At 66.3% G+C, this 22,067-nt stretch overlaps 3 protein-coding genes across 3 annotated transcripts; 2 read left to right on the top strand and 1 right to left on the bottom strand.

The window, feature by feature from the left end:
* Window positions 1-4,997: 4,997 nt before the first annotated feature.
* SP7 (Sp7 transcription factor) lies at window positions 4,998-6,222 on the top strand (the record flags this gene model as incomplete). Its single annotated transcript, XM_082011949.1, has 1 exon — window positions 4,998-6,222. The coding sequence occupies exon 1, from the start codon at window positions 5,227-5,229 to the stop codon at window positions 6,220-6,222; it is 996 nt and encodes a 331-aa protein (XP_081868075.1). The 5' UTR covers window positions 4,998-5,226.
* A 3,999-nt stretch (window positions 6,223-10,221) lies between these two features.
* On the top strand, window positions 10,222-17,302 carry AAAS (aladin WD repeat nucleoporin; the record flags this gene model as incomplete). Its single annotated transcript, XM_082011909.1, is given in 18 exon segments — window positions 10,222-10,344; window positions 10,585-10,712; window positions 11,185-11,240; window positions 11,387-11,478; window positions 11,829-11,875; window positions 12,407-12,505; window positions 13,326-13,469; window positions 13,614-13,734; window positions 13,972-14,096; window positions 14,294-14,354; window positions 14,530-14,620; window positions 15,159-15,252; window positions 15,393-15,460; window positions 16,442-16,486; window positions 16,489-16,522; window positions 16,850-16,934; window positions 17,161-17,190; window positions 17,192-17,302. Coding segments are annotated over 18 exon segments (1,554 nt in total).
* Window positions 17,303-19,247: 1,945 nt separating this feature from the next.
* Window positions 19,248-22,065, bottom strand: MYG1 (MYG1 exonuclease; the record flags this gene model as incomplete). The annotated part of the gene is given in 10 exon segments (XM_082011743.1): window positions 19,248-19,286; window positions 19,289-19,381; window positions 19,383-19,437; window positions 19,527-19,596; window positions 19,599-19,707; window positions 20,347-20,469; window positions 20,553-20,702; window positions 20,886-21,045; window positions 21,124-21,257; window positions 21,889-22,065. Coding segments are annotated over 10 exon segments (1,110 nt in total).
* Between the last annotated feature and the right edge of the window lie 2 nt (window positions 22,066-22,067).

Raw genomic sequence — 22,067 nt, 5'->3', positions numbered from 1 at the left:
ACCCGCGCCTGCCCCCCCCCCCCCCCCCCCCGGCGAACCGAACCCCCGCGGTCGACGCCGGTGGGACCCTGCGACACGCCCACGCCCCCCCCCCCAAAAAAAAAAGCCACGGGGAGCCCCCACCCCACTGGGGAAGAGGAGGGATGAAGTGGCCGTCCCAGTTTGCTCCCAGTTTGTGGGCAGTGGAAGCCCTGGCGCAGCCGGAGAGGGGGAACTGGGAATGTGGGGGGGACGGCGGTTGCGGCCTACGGCGGGCGGCCGCGGCGCCGGCGGCTCCGGAGCGGAAAGCCCTGACTCAGGGCTGGGAAAAGGCCCCGTTGGCTCCCAAACGGCCGCGTCGGGGGAAAAACCAGAGGAAAAGGGGAAAAAGGGAGACACACACACACACAAAAAAAAAAAAAGAGAAAAGGGGAAAATAGGAAGAAAAAGGAAAGAAAAAAAAAGGGGGGGAAAGAAAAGGGGGAAAGAGCGGTTGGGGTAACCCCCTCCGTGGGAAACTGAGGCGGGGGATGCCGGGGGGGCCACTCGTGTCCCTGTCCCTTGTCCCCCCCTCCCAGCCCCTTAGCCCCGCTCTGGCCCCATGGGCGCAGTTTTGGGGTGCCTTCGCCTCGGGGGGGCAGGGGTCAGGCCCTCGGATGCCCCCAGCCCCCCGTCCCTCTCTTCCCCCTGTGCCTTTTTCCTTCCCTCCTTTCCAGCACTTTTCCTGTTCACCCCCCCTTCCCCTTCCCCTTCCCATTCCCTTTCCCCTTCCCTTCCCTTTCCCATCTCCTTTCCTATTCCCTTCCCCTTCCTCTTCCCCAGTTCCCACCTTCCCAGCTTCCCTTCCCCTTCCCAGCTTCCCTTCCCCTTCCCGGTTTCCCTTCCCCTTCCCTTCCCCTTTCCTTTCCCCTTTTCCTTTCCTTCCCCTTTCCCCCCTTTCCCTTCCTGCCGGTGCAGCCCCTCTGCTCTTCCCTCCCCCTCCCCACTCCTCTCCCTTCCCCTTCCCCCTTCTCCTGCCCACCCCCCCCGCCCCGTCCCCCCGCCCCCCCTCCGGCCTTCAGCCTCCCTCTCTTCCTCCCTTCCCAACTTTTTTCTTTTCTTTTCCTTTCTTTTTCCTTTCGTTTTCTTTTTCTTTTCGTTTTCTTTTTCTTTTCTTTTTGTTTTCTTTCTCTTTCTCTTGTTCTTTTTCTTTCCTTGTATATCTTTTTCCTTTGCTCTTCCTTTCCCTTTCCCTTTCCTTTTTCCTTTTCTCTTCCTTTCCTTTCTTTTCGTCTCTCTCTTCTCCTTTCCCTCCTAATTCCTTTCCCTCTTGCAGTTCCTCGTTCTTTTTGCTCAGACTCGCTCCCTCCTTTTCCCCCCTTTCCTTCCTCTCTTCCCCTCCTTTCCTTTTCCCCTTCCCCTTCCCCCGGCCCCCCCCGCTGTGCCCCCCCCGGCGAGGGGCGGTTCGGGGCAGGGCTCCCGGCCCCGGTCCCGGCCCGGCCCAGCCCCGCCGCGGCGGCACAGCGGGGCGGGCGATCGCTGCTGCGCTCCCTCCCTCCCGCACCGAGCCCCGGGACACCGGGACACCGGCACCCCGCGGCACCGGCACCCCGACACCCCGCGGCACCGGCACCCCCGGCCCCCCGAGAGCAGCACCCCCGGAGCGCGGTGAGGAGCCCCGGGACAGGGACCCCTCGGGATGGGGGATACCCCCCCCACCCGCGGCAGGGACCCCGGGACACGGGACCCGGCGGGGTGGGGGATTCCCCCCGCCCCAACACACGCACTCGGGGGATACGGGACCCGTGGGGTGAGGGACCCGCTGCAGGATGGGGGAGACCCCCGGGGTACGGGACCCGCCCCCCCGGGACAGGGACCCTCCGGGATGGCCCGGGACAAGGACCCCCGGCATATGGGACCCCGCGGGATGGGGGGCACCCCGGGGCAGGGACCCTCTCGGGACAGGGAGCCCCCCCCGGGATATGGGACCCTGCAGGACAAGGACCCTCTGGGGAGGTTGACCACCCACCCCCCCCGGGACAAGGATCTCCCAGGATGGGGGATCCCCCTGGGACAGGGACCCTCTGGGACAGGACCTCCCCCCAGGGAAAGGAGACCCCCTCCCCGTGTCAGGAAGGGTCCCCTGGGATATGGGACCCCCCCCGGGAAGGGGGAAACCCCCCCCCATTGGGACCAGGCGTGCGGGCGGGGGGTCGTGGCTCTGGGGATACTTTCAGCTCCGGGAGGTTGTGGTTGTTTCCAGATGGGTGTCCCCCCCCCAGCCCCACCCTGTCACCGCCACCGCACCGGCCACCGGGACCCAGGCCGGGGATCCCTGGGGTCCTGAGGCAGCGGGCACCCCAGGGTGCCCCGGGACCTGCCACTGGGGACACGTCGGTCCCCAGGGAGGGGGACGCATCCGTCCCTGGGGCCACAGCATCCCCAGACCAGCTGAGGGGGACACGGCCACCCCCAGGAGTCTGGCACCCCTTGGGGCCACGTCTGTCCCCAGGGCCACGGCACCCCCAGCCTGGTGACACGGGGCCACGTCCGTCCCCTGGCACAGGGCCACCCCGGGCCAGGCAGGGCCCCGGGAGGACACCGGGCTGGCCCGGGGGCCACCGCGGTCCCTGGGAGCCGTGGGGACCTGGGGGCGCATCCCCGGCCTTCCCCATCCTGGCATGGGGCCCGATCCTCCCTCCCGCTGTCCCTGTGCCCGCAGGGAACACCATGGTGTCCCCCACCCCGGTGTCCCCCACCCCAGAAGGACCCGCAGCCCGCGGGAGGGGTTGGGCTCCCAGGGAGGGGACAGGGACACAGGGACGGTGCCAAGTGCCACCTCCAGCCCAAACTGTCCCCTGGTTGGGGCCAGTTTCACCGTGCGAGCAGGGGGAGCCGGGGCCCCCGGTGATGGGGCGTCACGGGCAGGGTGACATGGGGGCTCGGTGGCGGGGGAAACTGAGGCAGGGGCTGAGGGGGACAGGAGTGGGGTCAGCGGCGCATCGGGACCGGGGACCAGGGACAAGGGACTGGGGACAAGGGATGTTTTCTGGAGACAAAGGATGGAATTTGGGGAGCAGGGACTGGGATTTGGGGCCCCAGGATTAGGGACAAGGGGTGGGGATTGGGGACCTGGGATTGGGGACAAGGGATTAGGGACAAGGGATGAGGGATGGGAAACAAGGTCTGGGGACCTGGGGTTGGGGACAAGGGACTGGGCTGAGGTTTGGGAACCAAGGATCAGGGATTTGGGGGAGGAGGGACCTGGGTTGGGGTCTGGGGACTTGGGGGATCAGGGACTGGGGTTTGGGGACCAGGGACCGGAGATCAAGGTCCGAGGGTTGGGGACAAGGGGACAGGGATTGGGGACCGGGAACCAGGGATCAGGGACAAGGGACCGGGAATTGGGGACCCCCAGAGCAGGGGCTGGACCCGTCCCACCCCGGGCAGCTGCTCCGGAGTGGGGGGGACACAGCAGAGGCCACGCAGAGCCACGAAGCCACCGGCTATCACCCCCCCCACACCCCGCCCAAGCCCCAGCCCTGCAGCAGCCACTCGTGCACCGAGCTCGCACCGTTCTCAGCCCACAGCTCCCGGCTCCCCGGGGCGCCTGCCCTGCTCCTAATTTCCCGGCGCAAGCGGAGCTGATTTATGGGAGGTTTACACTATTTTAAGCGTGCCTCCGTTAGACGCTCGCCCTGGTTTTAATTACCTCGGCTCTCGCGGCAGGGCAGCGTTCCCGGGGCACAGGCCTGGCCCTTGTTATCCTTGGAAAACCGGGAGCGCGCTGCGGCCGCGGCCGGGGCCGGCTTAAAAATAGGCGCAATAACCACGGTAAAAGGCGGGGGGGTGGGGGGGAAACACACACCCACCCCCCCACCCCCCCCAAAAAAAAGAAAAAAGAAAAAAGCTGGAAAAGCCACAAAGTGGGTGAAGGGGAGGGATAAATAAAAAAAAAAATTAAAATAAAGGGAAAAAACTGGGGGCGATGGGGGGGGGGGCAGCTCATGACGCCCGGTCTCAGCCCGCGGCAGCTGAAAGCCATGAAGGGCATAAAAGCAGAGGAAGTAGCCCGGGGAGGGGGGAGGCCACAGCGTAATTCGATTAAAAGGCCATAAAAGCAGAAGGAGCCGAGATTGGGAGCGGGGGGAGGCCGGGGGGCAGTGGGGAGGGGGCCCCCGCCACCGGCACAACCCTGCTATTAGCCCTCGGAGAAGCCCCTGCGAGGATGCCTCTGCTCTGTGGGTGGAGACGGGGTGTTCTCAGCTCAAGGTGGGGAAACTGAGGCACGAAGGAGTGGGGGGCACCAGGGGGGTTGTGGGTGGGAGGTGAGGGGTCTCACCGTGGGGCGGGGTGTAGATGGGGTGTGGGTGCTGCCTGGGACTGGGTGCCCTGTGGTGCTGGGCACCCCATGGGGCTAAGTGCCCCCACTGCACTGGTGGGGTGCACTGGGGTGCCCCATGGGGCTTGATACCCCAATACTGGGTGTGCACCCCCCCCCCCCGCAGGACTGAGTGCCCCATGGTGCTTGGCACCCTAATACTGGGCACCCCATTGCGCTGGTGCACCGTCGCTCTGGGTGCCCCCGGCACTGGCTACCCCATTGCCCTGGGTGCCCCATTGCACTGGGTGCCCCCCAGCTCTGGGTGGCCCCCGGCTCTGGGTGGCCCATTGCGCTGGGTGTCCCATTGCGCTGGGTGCCCCACGGCTCTGGATGGCCCCCGGCACTGGGCGCCCCATTGCGCTGGGCGCCCCATTGCGCTGGGTACCGTCCAGCACTGGGTGCCCCATTGCACTGGGTGCCCCCCGGCACTGGGTGCCCCATTGTGCTGGGTGCCCCATTGCGCTGGGTGCCCCCCGGCACTGGGTGCCCCATTGTGCTGGGTGCCCCATTGCGCTGGGTGCCCCCCGGCACTGGGTGCCCCATTGTGCTGGGTGCCCCATTGCGCTGGGTGCCCCCCGGCACTGGGTACCCTCCAGCACTGGGTGCCCCATTGCGCTGGGTGCCCCCCGGCACTGGGTGCCCCATTGTGCTGGGTGCCCCATTGCGCTGGGTGCCCCCCGGCACTGGGTGCCCCATTGCACTGGGCGCCCCCCGGCACTGGGCGCCCCCCGGCTCCCCCTCGTTCACCCCCCGGCACCCCTAACACCCGTTTCCCTCTCCCCACAGGCCGCCGGGTGCCATGGCCCCCTGCCCCCGCTGACGCCGCCCCCCGCGCCGCCTCGGGGCGCTGGCCCCCCGCGTCGCCCGCCGCCGCCGCCGCCGCCATGGGTGACTCCTACACCGCCGCCTTCCCCAGCGCCCCGGGGCTGCTCTCGCCCTCCGCCAGCCCCCAGGCATCGCCCGGTCCCTACGGCCCCGACTACGGCCCCTTCGGCCACCCCTTCCCGGCACCCGCCGGCGCCCAGGAGGTGCTGGGGGCCCCCGTGGTGGTGGCGGCCAAGGGGCACCCACCGGGCGACTGCCTGCCGGGGGTCTACCCCTCGCTGGAGATGCCGCATCCCTACGGCTCCTGGTACAAGGGCGGCATCGGCGGGGGGCTGCCGGGGGGCTCGGGGCCGGCGGCGCCCTCCTGGTGGGACGTGCACCCTAACGGGGGCTGGCTGGGGGGGCCGGCGGGTGCCGAGGGGCTGCAGGGCTCGCTGCAGGGCCAACCCGCCCTCAGCCCCCCGCTTCCTGCTTACGGCTCCGATTTCGGGGCTCTCAACCCCCCCCCTTACGCCGGCAACCCCCCCGCCCCCCCTACCCCTAAACCCAACCCGGGCGAAACCCCGAAGGGACCACGCGGCGGTTCGTTAGGGGGTCGCCCGGCTTGCGACTGCCCCAATTGCCAAGAGTTAGAGCGCTTGGGGGGTCCGGGGGGGTCGCGCCGAAAGCCGGTTCACAGCTGCCACATCCCCGGTTGCGGGAAGGTGTACGGCAAAGCCTCCCACCTGAAAGCCCACCTGCGCTGGCACACGGGCGAGCGACCCTTCGTCTGCAACTGGCTCTTCTGCGGCAAGCGCTTCACGCGCTCCGACGAGCTGGAACGCCACGTCCGTACCCACACGCGGGAGAAAAAATTCACCTGCCTCCTCTGCAGCAAGCGCTTCACCCGCAGCGACCACCTCAGCAAGCACCAGAAGACCCACGCCGACGCCGGGACCCCCAAACCGCCGCCCGCCGCTAGCGGGGAGCGACCCCCGGCTTCTCCCCGTCAACCTCCGGCTTCTCCCGGGAAAGACGCCGGGAGTCCCGAAGCCGGGGGTTTGTTGGAGATTTGAGCCTTCGTCCTCCGTCCTCATCCTCCTCTGCGCCGCTGGGGATATTTATTAGGGGGTGCTGCCCCTCCCCGGGGCTGGCGGCAGCTCCTCGTTAGCGATTCTAATTTATGTCTTAAATTATGGGGGGGGGGGGCTCTCCGAGCGCTCTGGGGGTCACTGGGGGGGGGCGGGTGTCGAGGTGAGACCCACCTCCCCCCCCCTCCTCTTTCTCCCCCCAGCCCCCCCCCATCTTCTTCACCCCAAAACGTCGCCGGCCGCCTCGCGCCCCCGCACAGAGCTCAGGGACAGGGTTCGCCCCTTCTCCTCCGCCTCCGGCCTCGTTAGCACGCCCGGTTCGTTAGGCGCTAATGTAATGTGCCCCCCCCCCCCCCTTTTTTTAGCTGGCTGCTCCCCCCCCCCCCAAAAAGCAATAAAGGGATTGCTAAGGCGTGAAAGCGGAGCTGTGCCCCCTTCTGCGACGCGGGGCTGAGGCCGGGCGGCTTCATCACAGGGATGGGCTCGGCCTGCCTCCCGCGCGCCCTCTCTGCGGCGGCTCTCAGTGCTCGAAGGGAAACTGAGGCACGGAGGGGACGCGGCCCCGCTCGGGTTCACTGTGTCCCCCCCGGGGGTGGCGGGAGCTGAGCGGGGTTGGGGACAATCTGGCTCTGTCCCCTGGTCCCCCGTAACTCCGTAGCCCCACACTGCCGGCACCTTGTGGCCCCATATCCCTGGGGTCCCCTGTCCCTGGGCCCCCATGTCCCCAGGACCCCACGTCCCCATGACCCTGTGTCCCCATGTCCCCATAGCGCCACATCCCTGTGGCCCCATGTCCCCATAGCCCCATGTCCCCATGTCCCCACAGCCCCATGTCCCCACAACCCTGTGTCCCCATAGCCCCATGTCCCCATGTCCCCGTGTCCCCATAGCCCCACGGCCCCACGCTCAGGGATCCCCCCAAGCCGCTTTCGGGGACTTTTCCATCCACACGTGGCAGCGACGGTGACGCCAGCCTCACCCCGCACACGCGTGTGCCCCAGCCCCGCACGCCCGCCCTGGCCAGCCACACGCGTGTCCCTCCCGCACCGCGTGTCCACAATCCCAGGGACATCCGTGCACGGGAACACAAACACGCGTGTGCGCCGGGCCACGCGTGTGCGCCGGGCCACGTGTGTGCGCCGGACCACGCGTGTGCGCCGGACCACGCAAGCGCAGCCCCGGCTCGGCCAAGCCTTGTCTCGTGCCTCAGTTTCCCCACGGCGACGTCGCGGGCAGGGGCCGCGTGGCAGCGTGCGGCGGGGCCCCGCGCGACCAAGGACACCCCGATTTTGGGCGCCGTGGGCTGGCGGGGACCCCGCTCCCCCGAGCACCCCCCCAGCGCCCTGGGCTGCCGCCAGCCCTTTGATGCGCCCAGCCCCGGTTTGGGGCTTTTCTGGGGTTTTTCTGAAAAAACAACCCGAAAAAGCCACGGAAAAAGGCAAAGGGAGGCGGAAGCAGGTTCCCGCGCCAGCACAAAGGGGGTCTGGGGCAGGGGGGGGGGCTGCTGCCAGCACCCACTGCCCCGTGGGGGGACGGGGATGGCAGTGGGTCCCCGTGCCAGCGTGGCGGGGCCCCGGGTGCCACCCCCGGCCACGTATGCCGGCCCCGGGCTGAGTCACCGTGGCCACGGCTCCGCAGAGCTGGCCAGCACCCAGGTGTCCCCGGGAAAGGGGGGGACACAGACGCTGCCCCCCCCCCCCAGTCCGGGGAGGGGAAACTGAGGCACGAAGGTGTCCCCGGTGCCAAGGGGGTGGCCGGCGCCCAGGTGGGTGGGGGACAGAGCTGTCCCCAGACGGCTCCCGGGGGAATTCGGGGTGGCGGGTGCCAGCTCTCCTTACAGCTCCCCAACTCTGCTCCCCCCCACCCCGCTTTGCTCTTTTTGGGGTGTTTTCTCCCCTAAAACCACCAGTCCCGGCCCCCCCCCTCGCCGTGGGTGGGCCAGTGCCAACCAGCGCATCCAGCCGCGTCCCTCGAGCCAAACCCCGACCCGGCGGCCACCGAGGGCTCGACCGCCCGGAGCCTCCCAAACCACGGAGCCCAAATCTATCCAACGCCCCCTCCCCAAAACCCCATCTGGGACCACTCCCCCCCCCCCTCTATTTAACAGCACCGGATTTTCCTGCCTCGCTGCCCCAAAGGGGGTTATTTTGGGGTTGTATTTTTTTGGGTGGGGGGTTCAGCTCCCACCGCCGGGCCCAAGGCCACGCCGGCTCTGCGGTGGCTCTGATGTCGGCGCCGTCCAAATCGTTGTCTCCTATCAAACCCCGCGCGCTCCGTAACGGGCGAGGAATGCAGGGCCCCCCGCCGCAGCCCCCCCCCCGCCGCAGCCTTTATTTAATATCCTGAAAAAATTAAAATAACTTTTGCGGCCGCTAAAGAAAACAGAGAGATAAATCGAATAAAAGCGAGCCGAACGCGGCGGCGGGGCTGGGGGGGGACCCCCGAGCCCCGAAAGGGGAGCTGGGAGCCACCCAAGGGGGGAGCGCAGCACCCACTGGCCCGTCTGGGGGGATGTGGGCACCCACGGGACCTGGGCATGGGGGGGGGGGGCGTGGGCACCCACCAGACCCGGGTATGGGGGGGCTGGGTGTGGGCACCCACGGGATCTGGGCATGGTGGGGGGACGTGGGCACCCACGGGACCCGGGTATTGGGTGAGTGGGGATGTGGGCACGCAAGGGACCCGGGTATGGCGGGGGGGGGGCGTGGGCATGCAGGGTATGAGCATATAGGGTGGGTAGGGACGGGGTCACCCATGGGATCCAGGTATTGGGGGGAGGGGCGTGGGCACGCAGGTGACCCGGGCATGGGGGGCGGACGGGGGCTCCCACGGGACCCGGGTATAGGAGAGGGTCAGGAGCACCCACGGGACCCGGGTATGGGGGGGCGTGGGCACCCACGGGACCCGGGTATAGGAGGGGACGGGACGTGGGCACCCACGGGGCTCACGCGCAGGCAGGTGAAGGTTGCACCCACGGGACCCGTGCACAGGGGGGCACCCACGAAGGGAGCACCCCCCCCTCCCCGGGCACCGCGCGCGGGAGGGTCATGCTGTGCCCGGGGCACCTCCAGGTGCGATGGGGGGGACACACACAATCAGGGTGCAAGGGTAGGGGGGGCCCGGGGACCCCACGGGGGGGGTGCCGGACACGGGGGGGGTCCCGGACAGGCGGGGGTCCCCGTCCCGCCGCAGCCCCGCTCGGGCACCACGTGAGCGCCCGGCGCCACGCGCCGCTTTCCCCGCCCCCGTGCGGCGGGGCGCTCCGCCTCTCTTAAAGGGGCGATGCCCCGCTCACGGGTCAGCCGTCCCCAATCTCCCTTACAGAGCGGGCACCCCTAATTCACCGGAGAGAGCTCGCTGCGGAGAGCAGAGCCGGTCGTGCAGTCACCGCAGAGGCAGACTCGGGACGGGGGGGTTGGACCGATCCGCCGTCCAGCCGCCGCGGTGCTCGCAACCGGCGGCGCCGCCCCTTTAAATTCCGGCGCTCCCCCACCCCAGGAGCCACCGCCGCCGCCAGGGGGCGCGCGAAGGGGATTGACCCTCGCCGGGCCCCGTCCGCGGGAGGCGGGAAAAGGGTGAGGGGCGACATGGCGGCCCCCGGGGGGGCCGCGGGGCGCCGGGGTCGGCGGCGACGGGCCGGGAGGGGCCAGGGGGCCGGTGGGGCGCTGGGTGCGTGTGTGGGGCCGGGGGAGGCCTCGAGGGGGGGGGGGGCGGCAGTGGGGCCGGGGGAGGGCCTGGGGGGCGGCAGTGGGGCCGGGGGAGGCCTCGGGGGGGGCTGTGGGAGGGTGCTCGGGCTGGAGCCAGCGCCCCTCGCCCCGGGAGCGGAGGGTGGGGAGAGTGAACGGGACACACACGCACACCCCCCCAGCGCCCCTCGCTCCCGGCAGGCCGCGGTGGGCAAGGACTCACCCGGGGGGTGTGGGGGGCTCCCGGGGGGGTGGGCTGCGTGTCTCAGCGCCTCTCGCCCCCAGGACGTGGGGCGGGATGTGCTCCTTGGCGCTGTTCCCGCCGCCGCCGCCCCCCGGGGACATCACCCTCTACGAGTCCAACAACGCCTTGGTCTGCGGCCGCCTCTACGAGCAGCTCCCGCTCGCCCTCCAGAGCCAGGTGAGCCCCCAGCCCCCTCCCCGAGCTCCAGCCCCTTCCTGCTGGGGGTCTCCTCCTTGCCCCCCACCTCCCCAGGAGTTACCCTCAGCCACGAGAGAGACGGGCTCCCCCCTGGGGTGCTGCTTGGGCCCTTCACCCCGGCTTTGCGCCCCTCTTATCACGGCGGCGCTCGCTTTCTGCAGCGAGGGGCCCTTCCCCAGCTGCCCCCAGCCCGCTCTGCTCACCCGTCTCTGCTCGCAGCTGGCAGACCTGCCCGTCCTCAGCCTGCCCAAGGAGACTCTCAAGGCTCACAGCCGGCTGGAGCACAGCACCCGGCCAGCCTTCATCCACCACCGCGAGTCCCTCTGGAAGAGATGCCTCAGTGCCTGGTGAGTGCGTGACACCCCCCCTCAAATCAACCAGACCTTTCGGGAGGCAACGCCAGGAGCTGCCGCTTCATATCCGCGCTCAGACCTCCCTTCCCCGTCCCTCTCCTGCAGCTTCTTCGCCCTTGAACGTGGCGGAGGCCTCTCTGCCCCTTTGGCACTCACCCGTGAGCGGTGGGAGGGCGCAGCCGGCTCCCAGGCCCTCACGGTGCTGGGCAGCGCCCCAGTCTGAGCTTCCTGGGAGAGTTTGGGGGGTCGTAATATAGCTGAGAGCTCGATGCAGCTGGGGGCCGCTGCAGCAGCCGCTGCTGACTGGGGTGAACGCCCCCGGGTGAGGGCAGAGCTGGTTTGGAGGCCCCCAGGGGGTTCTCAGCAGGTGAGGGGGATTTTGAGGGGTTGGGGGGGGTGAAGACAGAGGTGGCCTGGGCTTCGTGTCGCCAACACGAGGGAGGCCAAACCGAGCTTTCCGCTGCAGGCGGGACGTGGGGCTGTGTGGAGTGCTGAAAGAGATCGCCAGCGCCGAGGAGGAGGGTGAGTCTGGGGTCCCTCCGGATCTCGCTTTGATCTTTCGGGTCCCTTCATCCCCTTTTCCATCGTGCCCGTCTCTGTGTTTCCTCGGCCCGTCGGGCCTCTCGTCAAAGCACGCGGAAGCGCCGATGGTCCTTCTCCCTCCGCAGGGCTGCAGTGGGTGAAGACGGGCTCGAGCTACACGCTGGCCGTGTGCCACTGGCTCTCCTCGCTGCATGGCTCCTTGTTCCCTCACCTCTCAGTGAGTCTTTTCAAGGCTTAACTCTCATGTTTGGGAAGGCAGGGACGATGTGGCACGTCCTGTGACGCCAACCCTGTGCCGGGGGGCTGGTTTGGGTGGCAGGTGGGTGTTTCTCGGCTGAAAATACAGCAAAATATTGCTCTTGGTGGAGCCCAGCTAAAAACACTGTGGGTTTCCCTCACCAAAGGGAGGAGAATGGGTGCCAAAAAGGTTTTGGAGCAGCAAAATGCTCCAGAGGGGCTGAAATTGAGGTGGGGGGAGAAGGAAGAGGGGGTGTTTGGGTACTGGGGGGGTCCTCTCTGCTGTACCAGAGGCAGCGCCGACTCAGTGTTAAATCTTCTCCCCTGAAGCTAACCAGCGAAGACATGATCGCGGCGTTCTCCCAGGCGGTGGACTGGTGAGTCCCACGTGTCTCCAAACCCTGTGAAAGGGGGTGATGGAGCTGAGCGAGGCGGCTGGGGGTGCAAGGACAGGATCACCCCATTTTTTGTGTGCTCAGCCCTCCCCCTTAGATGGATGTTTGGGCAAGTCTTTGCCCGTTGCTTCGGGTTACTTTCCTGGCTTGTGTATGGTGGCGAGAGGCAACGCATGCTGCGACGCGCTGCACGGGGGGGAAACGGCATTAAACTAGATCAGGGTTTGGAAAATTCCTGCAAATACCGACCCTAGACTGTTCGTTAACCAGCCCACAGCAGAGCCCTGTGAATAATTGCCAGGAACGGGGAATTTATCAGAGAAAACGGTCCCATTCAGCAGCGAAAAGGAAGTTTTTTATTTCACTGGTGACTCCGAGAACTGCCTTTGTCAGCCTTGGCGGGGGCTGCTGGGCGGTCATGCCCAATGCCCAAGAGCCCGTCACCGCTGCCTCGAGCCCAAAACACCGGTACGGCAGCTGGTGTGCCTCACTCTGCCCCGTCTCTCCCTCCAGGGCCGGCTGCACCGTCCGGGCCTTCGCCTGGCACCCCCACACCAGCAAATTTGCTGTGGCTCTTCTGGACGACTCCATTCGGGTCTACAACTCCAACAGGTGAGGGCTGGGCTGCTCCTCGGGCACCGCTGGCCACGTCCTGGGAAGGGCTGCTCCTCGGGGGGCACCTCCGCAGGCCCCCGCTCCCCATTTCGCCCTCTGACATCCGCCTCCAGCACGTACCGAGGATTCCCCCGGCGCCTCTGCCCCGCGCTGCCTCGGTGTTCGCTCGGGCTCTGCTCTCGCCGGCACTGTCTGTCCCCAGAACTTCTTGCTGCGTAGCAGGAGCTCTGCAAGGATGTCTCCAAAAATCTCCGGCCTTACTTAAGCTTTGGTTTTTCTTTCCCTCCCCGCTCCTGGGGGCAGCCAGGGCGGGCACAGGCTGCAGCGGCACACGGCCTGGCTGCTGCCACAGGCAGAGCAACCTCTTGGGTCTTGTTGAGTCTCCTTTCTCCTCCAGGTCCCCCCGCTCCCCCAGGGCATGTAAAGCCCTCCTCAGGAGAAGACTCCGCCGGCGGGTCCTGCGACCCTCCCCGCGCGTCCCCGCTGAGGCACTCTCCCCCAGCTGGGATTTCAAGCCAGCAAGTGCCATCTCTCACCCTGGGGCCAGGCCGTGGGCAGCACTTGATCACACGAGGTGTGCTCTGGCTCGCTGCACGGCACCGGTGTCACCTGGCTGCGATCTCCTCTGTCCCCCTCCCCACGCAACCGGGTCACAGTGGGACACATCCCCTCCTTCCCACTCTACGCTTTTAGGCCTCCACTGCGGCCAGAGCTGGCGAGAGGACACTGGGAGACGGCCCGTGGCCCACCTCGGGCTGTGTGAGAACTCTTGATTCCCCCGTTTTTCCTCTTGTCACGCTTCCCTCCTCTCCGGCAGCGCCACCATCCCCTCGCTGAAGCATCGCCTGCAGAGGAACGTGGCCGCCATGGCCTGGAAGCCGCTCTGCGCCTCCATCCTCGCCGTCGCCTGCCAGAGCTGCGTCCTGGTGTGGCACCTGGATCCCACCTCCCTCTCCACGAGGTGACAGCCCCCCATTTGGGTTGGCTTTGGGTTCACTCCGGGCAGGTGCCCATCCCGTCGGGGGACACGGTGCTGGTTTTCGGTGGCGTGTGGGCCAGCCCTTCCCGTGATCAGCCACTGTGTTTTCTCTCTCTGTCCCTCCAGACCTTCGTCCGGCTGCGCTCAGGTTCTGTCCTACCCGGGGCACAGCCCTGTCACCAGCCTGGCGTGGGCCCCCAGCGGGGAGCTGCTGCTCTCGGCGTCGCCGGTCGACACGGCCATGCTGGTAAGAGGCTGCGAACACACCGCGGGGTCACCAAGGGACGGTTTTGGCTGCAGGACTGCTGGGGACAGGCGGCATTTCCTCAGAGGATGGATTAGGCAGCTCCTGAATTTGAACTAGACCTGAAAGCATCAGTCTGTATGCCCCAATCCACACGAATCCACCCCCAAAGCTGCGTTAACTACCCGCTCAGCGTTCGGGTCCCAGTGTCGTTAGCCTCTTCGTCGTCTTCTCCTCCAGGTGTGGGACGTGTCCACTGAAAACTGCGTCCAGCTGCAGTGGTTTGGGGGTGGCGGCGTCACTTACTTGGCATGGTCACCGGACGGCAGCAAGGTCCTGGCAGCCACTCCCTCCGCGGTGTTCAGGTGAGCTCCCTGCCTGCCAGATGTTTTAGTTCAGCCCCTATTATAATTTTCGTTTGCTCCAAAACCAAGTAGATTTGACTTCTTTGGGTCCTAACTGCTCCTATTCCTCCTGCGTCCGACGCGTCTGACGTCCTGGGCTCCTCCTGGGGCGGATTTTGGGAGTTTGTCCCACTCACTTCTGCCCGTCTCTCTTGCAGAGTGTGGGAGGCTCAGATGTGGACGTGCGAGCGGTGGCCCACTATCAAAGGACGCTGCCAGGTAGGACGGGAGCATTTCCCACCCGTGTGGGGCGCGTGTTGCCTCCAAGGCCCTCGGGGGCACGTATGGGGTTTTACTAAAACTCCCCCGGTTCCACCTGGCACCAAAAAGTCCCTCGCAAGCTGCCAGCTCCCCGGCCTGGTACCGGGTGTTAACGTGGCTCTGTGTCCCGCAGACGGGGTGCTGGAGCCCTGACGGCAGCCGGCTGCTCTTCACAGTGCTGGGGGAGTCCGTCATCTACTCCTTGTCCTTCTCCGAATACCGGGGTGAGTCTGCCCAAGCCAGCCGCTGAGGCGAAGCTTTCCCAGACCCGGCAGCTGGTCCCCAAGCTGCTCTTCTTGCTTTTGGCTGCGGCTGGGCTTGGCCAGACGGGCTTTTTGTTCGTTAGCTGCGTTTTTCAGCCCGCTGGGTGCAAAAGGACAGAGGCAAACCATGCCGGGAGAAGGGTGTCTCAGGGGTCTCCCAAAGCAGAGAGAGACCCTTTTCCCCCCTCACGTTCCTTCTTGCTCCCAGTTATAATCACAGTTTGCAGGGAAACTTTTACAGTGGGTTAAATGCCCAGCTTGCGTGGCTTTTTTCCGTGGAAGCGGCTGGTCCTGGTGTTTGTTGAGGGGAAACTTTCTTGTCCTCCAACCCAGACATAGGCAGGTGCTGCTGGGGTAGCAGCACATAGCTCCACAGCTGCTCTAAGAAACAGAGAGAAATTCTGTATCCCTTCAGAAATAAAAGCGTGATTTACAGAGTGAGATGATCCGTGCAGTAATTCAAGCAGGAGACAAGAAGTGACCAGGCCGTTTGTTTCAGGGGAGATGCAAGGGCAAGTGGGAGGTTCCAAAACAGCTTCCATCGTGGCAGATCTGTCCGAGACCACCTTCGAGACGCTCTACGGGGAGGAGAGGTGGGTCTGGCTGCACCCGTTGCTCTAACGCAAGCCCTGGGAGGTGGAGGGGGTCTGTGCCCGCCTCGGCAGCAGCCCCCCCGGTGCTGGGGACGTTGGCTGGAGGGAGGAATCTCACTGCTTGCTCGTGCCGGTTTCAGGATCGGAGGAGAAGTCCACTCCATGGTGTGGGACCCCACCGGCGAGCGGCTCGCGGTGATCATCAGAGGTAAGAGGGAGGTGCTGCCTCCACCCTGCCTGCCCCAGCGCCGGCCTTTGCCTGAAAATCCCCCCTCCAGCAAGCAGAAGGGGCGCGAACCCCAGTGGGGTGAGGAGTCGGGGTGGGAAGGCAGCACCCACCCTCCGTCCTTCCTCACCGTGACTCTGCTCCTCCACATCTGTTGGAGTTCCATCCCCGCTTCCCGCGGGATGAATCGCCTCTCCCAACCTCTCTGCGAGGTCTCAGTCTTCCCACCGTGCCCACATGCCGTCTGGAGCACAACTGGGCCTCCAGGCTCCGAGACAAAGCAGACCTTTGAGGGAACACCGGAACACGGTGCCAGGGATGCTGCTGCCTCGGGCTGCCTCCCTGCACGCCACCGGCGGGGCTGACAGCCGAAGCTGCTGGGCCCAAACTCGGCAGCTTGGGGGTTTTTTTGGGGTTTTGTTTTTTGCCGTGCTTAAAGCTGGGTGGGGAAGAAGCCGGGTGTGGGGGGGAACTCAAGAGTACAAGGACTCTCATAGCTGGCACCCCTCTGTCCTCTGCCCCTCCAGGTAGGTCTTGCGAGGATCTCTGGGCAGAAACAGCAGTGGGGTGGAAAATAACCTTCACGCGGGAGAGACAGGGCCCCACGTCCGCCTCACACGCCAGGGTGTTCCCCAAGGAGTCACTTCATCTCTTGCCCAAACCCTTCTTGGCCAAACTCAGCTACCGGAGACCTCAGGGCCGGCTTTAAGTCACTCAAGGGTCTTTGGAAGCCCCGTCGCGGGATCCTGCTTGCCTCCGTGTGAGGAGGACGCAGTCCGCAGCCAGCGTTCCCTCACCTCGGTGTCTCTCTGCCCTGGTCTCCGCAGTGCCCAGCTCTGCAGCCGCTTCCCCAAAAACCTGACCTCCGTGTCACCGGTCCGGCGTCGAGGGGCCTGTCTGTGTGCCCGCGAGTCCCTCGGGACGAGGGAAAGCCTCACTGCTCCTTCTCTCTCCCTCCTGCAGGGCATGCCGACACTCCCGGGAGCCAGACGGTCATCGCTGTGTTTCGCACCGCAACAGCCCCGTGTTTGAGCTCCTGCCGTGGTGTGTAGCGGCGGGTTTCGGGTTGGTTTCATATCAGCAATCCCCTGGGGCGTACCAAACCCACCTCAGAGCGGACAGACGTCACCGCCCTGTGCTCCCGCTCCATGCAGCGTCACCGTTTTACCCCAGAATCAGTTGTGTTTTGGCCATATTGTCCATAATCCACCTCAAAACCCTTTGCTTCGGGGTGTCCTTGCCCGGTGTATCCTGGCAGGGCCCAAATGTCTCTGCTTAACCGCCAAACCATGCCGAAAGCACTGCGTTGTGACTGTGTGCTGCCCCAAAATCACGCTGTAACCGTGGCTTTTCCTTTCCCCCCCACCTCAGCGGTTTCCTGCGAGGCGAGCGCGGCGCGCAGCCCCAGCTCATCGCCTTCCACCCCTGCTTCAAGAAAGGCGCCCTCCTGACTGTGGTGAGCGTGGTCCCCAGTTTCGGCAGCCGTTCTCGGGGCTCCCATCACCGTCCCTCAGGAGATCAACCCAGAGGCTGAGCAAGGGGGGTAGAAAAACCTCCCACCAGTGTCCCCAGAGAGAGGAGAGGGTGGGGAAGGTGTCCTTGCTGGGCTCACGGCGCGGAGGGCTGTCATCCCTGCCGCGTCCCGTGCTCATCCGCCTCCTTGCGTCCTTCTTCCCCTCCAGTGCTGGTCCACAGGGAAGATCAGCCACGTCCCCCTTCTTCTTCGTGAGCGCCCGCATCCCCTGCGTCAGCCCCGGCCGCAGCCCCGTCGCGGTCATGACCAGCGCCAGCGTGCGGGAACAGCCCCTCTTCTCGGAGCTGTGACAACAACGGCGTCTTCCCGAAGAGCCAGGACGCTCCCTCCACAGCCTCCATCCTCTTCCTCCTCCTCCTGGGCCACACGGCATGGCCTCAGGTGCCTTTAATACCTCCTCAGGCTCTCACAGCTCGCAGGGCCGGCTGGTAGAGATTAAAACTGGTTTCTTCCTCCTCATTGCCGCTCGCCTTCTCTGTGCCTCGCTGTCCTTGCCCTGGAGGGGTGAAGTTTCGTGGGGGGCAAGATATCAAGGCCCCTGTGGGGCTGGGTATGCTTCTGGGGCTCTGGTACTGCTTTTTAATGTCAAAAATAGCTCGGGATGAACCTGCAGGAAAACATCTATTCCCTGTGCCTTAATTAAAAGAGCTTAAGGCTGTATAGGTGCTGCAGCACCCGTGGGTGTGAGCCCTCCACGGCCCCATTTTGGGGTTAAAAAGCTGCTGCGCCCGAGGGGAAGGGGGGGCGGGCCCGAGGGCTAAGCACAGCCTCCAGGGTGAGAAGAGCCACCCAAAGCAACCCAAAACCTTTGCGGGTCCATAAACCCCAAAATTTGGCCCATTTGGGGCCTCATCCAGGCAGGGAATGCTGCTGGGAGCCCTGCCCCAGCCCAAGCCCCCGGCCCGGGTGCTCGCCCCGGCCGCCATGAGCCCGACCAGTGCCGAAGCGGTCGGGGGGAGCAGATGGGTCACCCCCCCACCCAGAGGAGGGATTAACAGTGAGGCTGGGGGGCGCAGCGTGGTTAAATCCTGGGATTACCTGTGGTTAATCCCCGAGATTACGCTGTAATGGCTCTGCTAAAGCCCAGGGGCCAGAGATGAGGGGGAGAGCGTGGGGTCCCACTTCCCCCCACACCCTCAGCTCTGCAAACACCCCCAGGCCCCCCAACATGCTCCCCAAAGCCAAGCCCCACGCAGGGGCAAGGAGCCCGCTGTGAGGGGAGCGGAGCTGAGCCCAGAGGGGGTTGACAAGGATACAGGGTGAAAACAACGGGGTACGAACCCACTCCAGCCTCGGGCTGCTTCACCCCCTCGGGGCTCCCCGGTTTGCCGCTCGTGCCCACGGTGCCGCAGAGGATGGGGCCGAGCGTCTCTTCCTCCATCTCCTCCTCCTCTTCCTCGGGGCTGGGTGGGTCGCAGGGCAGCGCCTGCAGGTACTCGAGGTACAACCGGGTCTCGCTCTGCTCCTCCGGACGTATCGGCCCACGTAGAGGAGGACGGCACCGAGCCACCCGCCCACGATCACCAACACCGCCGCATCCGGCACCCGCGGCCGCCCGCCCCCCATCAGCGTCTCATTGCAGCCCCGGGTGGGGGGCAGCCCCGGGGGGGCCCCCCCGGGGTGCCGGCAGCCCCAGGGGCAGGCGGGCAGCGCCAGCAGGAGCAGCCACACTGCCCACATCGCCCTGCGCCGGGAGGCTGGAAGCGCGAGGGGGGGGAAATCTGCGTGTCCCCCCCCCGTACTGCTGGATGTGCGGGTTCCTGGCGGGGGGGGCAGCAGGATGCCTGGGTTTGCCTCCCAGAAGCAGGGGGGTGATGCCTGCACCCGCTCCTGCACCCCAAATACAGCCCTCGCAACCCCTTATTGCTACGCACAGCCCTGTGCCCCCCTGCACCCCAAGGAGCCCCTCCCAAGCAGTGAACGGCACTGGGAACACACTGGTTTTTACTGGTCTTGGGAACCCAGTGACAGCAGACGCGTAACAGGAACGGGGCCAATCTTCAGGGAAATGGATCCAAAAAGTCTCTTGGTGTGGCTCCAGACTGGCTCGCACCAGTCCAACACTGGGACTGGAGCAGTAACAACCCCCGGGGGGAGCCTGGGCCCCCCCAGCTCCATTACAGTGTCCCGCTGTAACCCCATTACACGTGCTGAGCGGGGACAGTCTCAGCCATCCCCAGCAGCAGTCCCTGGAGGTCCCTTTCAGGGCGACCGTGATAAAGGGCGGGGAGAAGCTCATCCGCTCTGCGTTCCCACGCCGTGCCGCTGTGCCAGGCGGTCCGCCGGGCCATCTCCAACGCTCCCTCCCGCGTGCGGTTGCCTCCGATGAAGCCGCTGGCGTGTACGAAGACGCAGCCGGGGATGCCGGCGAAGCTGGGACAGCGCCTCGTCCCGCACGCCTCGCCAGGGCTCGGGGAGAGGGAGGCTTGGGGGCGGCAGGGGAGAGGACAGGGAGGCGGCGGGTGAAAACCTGCCCCCGGTGAGGGGACCGCGGCGAGGGGGACGGGGTCTCACCGGCTCTGGAAGGTGTGTGGTGCTGCCGGGACGCTCTGCACCCGCCACTGCCCGCCGCGGTCGGGAAAAGCACCAGCTGGAGGGGGTCGGGCAGCGCCAGCTCCTGCTCGAGGCTGAAGACGTGCTCCTTCCAGGGGCAGCCGCCCTGCGGGAGCTCCAGCACCACCCCGCTCGCATCCACCTGGGTGGGGGGACACACTGGGCACACGGGGGGGGTCCTGCCCACGTGGACTATTGGGGTGCGCAAGGGGGGTGTGGGGGAGCACGGGAAGGTGCGTGGTGATGTGGGTGTGCATGGGGGGGTGTATGAAGGTATTAGGGTGCAGGTGGGTCACATGCAGGGATATAGGGTGTGGGCACATGGCCACACGTGGGGACATGGGTGAGTACAGCTATACATAGGTATATAGGGCACAGGAGGCGGTGCGCAGCCATACATAAGGATATAGGGGCACAGGAGGGGGTGCACGGCCGTACGTAAGGATATAGGGGCACAGGAGAGGGTGCACGGCCATACGTAAGGATATAGGGGCACAGAAGGGGGTGCATGGCCATATGTAAGGATACAGGGGCACAGGAGGGGGTGCATAGCCATACATAAGGATATAGGGGCACAGAAGGGGGTGCATGGTCATATGTAAGGATATAGGGGCACAGGAGGGAGTGCACGGCCATGCGTAGGGGTATAGGAGGGGGTACACAGCCACGCGTAGGGATATGGGGTGCAAGGGGTGCCCTGGACTGCACAGGGAGGCGTCTCTTCACCCCATGCCCCTCCCCAAACTTTCAGACCCGCCCCCAGAACTGGGATGGTGTGTACCTCAAAGCGTTGCCGAATGGCATCCTCCACCAGCGCCCGTGCAGGCAGCCAGGCACGGTGGTAGTAGTCGACCCGGTCCATGAACTCGCCCCCGACCAGCTCCATCGCCCTTTTGAACCCCGCCTGGGGACGCAGAGAAGGGTCAGCGGTGGCCTCAAGTGGGGTGGCCCCATGCTGCCCGTCCCTGCCACGTTCCCCGTCCCCACCTCAGTGTCCTGGTCGGGGTCGTTCCAGCGGGGGTTCAGGTGGCCCACGCGGGCACTGAGGGTGGTGGTGAGGGCGTAGCGGGGCTCACCGTCCGCCTGTGCGATGCCATTGTCGATGGCATCGATCTCCTCCACGAAGTTCTCGTACAGCTGGGGACAAAGCAGGTGACACCAGGGGTCAGCCCAGCCCGGAGCCCAGCTGCACACCAGTAGCTGGAACAAACCGGTCCCTTCTTTTATGGGGTCCCCCTCCCAAGAAGCAGCACTGGAGAAACCTGCGTGGCACTGGTGGGGTTAGAGCCCCGCCGCAGACCCTCCCCGCTCCCCCAGTACCTTATCGTAGAGCGCTGTCACAACGGGGCCATCCTCTGGCTGCCCTAGGAGCCCCGCAAGGATTTGGGAGCCGAAGTGGCAGTAGACCAACCCGGCGCTGCTCAGCTTCGTGGTCCAGGGCTTGTCGGGCCGGAGGCTCCGCATGGACTGCGTGAAGGACCTGCGGGGCCACAGGGGTCAGCCCCGAGGGACCCCGATATCTGGGGGACGCCGGTGTTCGGCATTGGGGTGGCCTCACCTCTGGTGATGGTCGTAGCGGTGTCGCTCGGGGTCGTACTCACCCCCTACGTCCACCACCACGTCGCACTGGGCCAGGCGCTGGGGGTCCCGGGTGCGCACCACCTCTGCGTCCTGCCAGGAGATGCAGTGAGGCTGGGGAGCCCTGGGTGGGCCCTGGGAACGACTGGGGACCCCCAAGAGCTGCCCCTGGTGAGACCAGGGATGCCGAGGAGGAACTCAGAACTTAAGGGTGACCCCCAGGTGGGACTGGGGATGCAAAGGGTGGTCCCTATGTGCGACTAGGGACCCCAAGGGGCGACTGGGACCTAAGGGTGACTCCTGGGTGGGACCAGGCACCCCGAGTTGGGACCGAGGACCTGAAGGGAGGCCCCCAGCTATGACTTAGGGACCCTAAGGGGCGACTGGGGACCTAAGGGTGGTGCCTGGGTGGGACTAGGGACCCCAAATAGGTACTGGGGACCCAAGGGTGGCCCCTGGGTGGGACCAGGGACTCCCAAGTGGGAATGGAGACCCGAAGGGTGGCCCTCAGGTGTGACCAGGGACCCCGAGAGCTGTCCCCAGGTAACCGGGAACTCCGAAGGGGGACGGGACATCTATGGGTGGCCCCGAGGAGGGAGGGGGGACTCGAGGACAGGCAGCGATCGGGGCATTGCACAGTGTCCCTGTCCCGTTGCAGGGGTCCCGGGAAGGAGCGGGCCCGGTTCCAAGGGGGCCCGAATGGCCCGCAGTCCCGGTCCCGCCGCACGGTGCCCCGGGCCCGTACCCGGTAGCGGGGCAGGAGGCGCAGCAGGTAGCACGCCAGCACCTCGTCGCAGTGGAAGGTGCCGTCGTGGGTGCCTATACGCGGTGCGGGCTCGGGCCGCGGCCGCTTGGGCCCGGCCCCGCTCCCGGTGCCCACGGCGGCGGCCATGAGGCGCGCGGCGCGCGGGGCGCTTCGCATGG

This window comes from Phaethon aethereus, assembly GCF_964289735.1.
Source record: "Phaethon aethereus genome assembly, chromosome: 29".
NCBI classification, from domain to species: domain Eukaryota; kingdom Metazoa; phylum Chordata; class Aves; order Phaethontiformes; family Phaethontidae; genus Phaethon; species Phaethon aethereus.
This window is presented reverse-complemented; position numbering and strand designations above follow the sequence as displayed.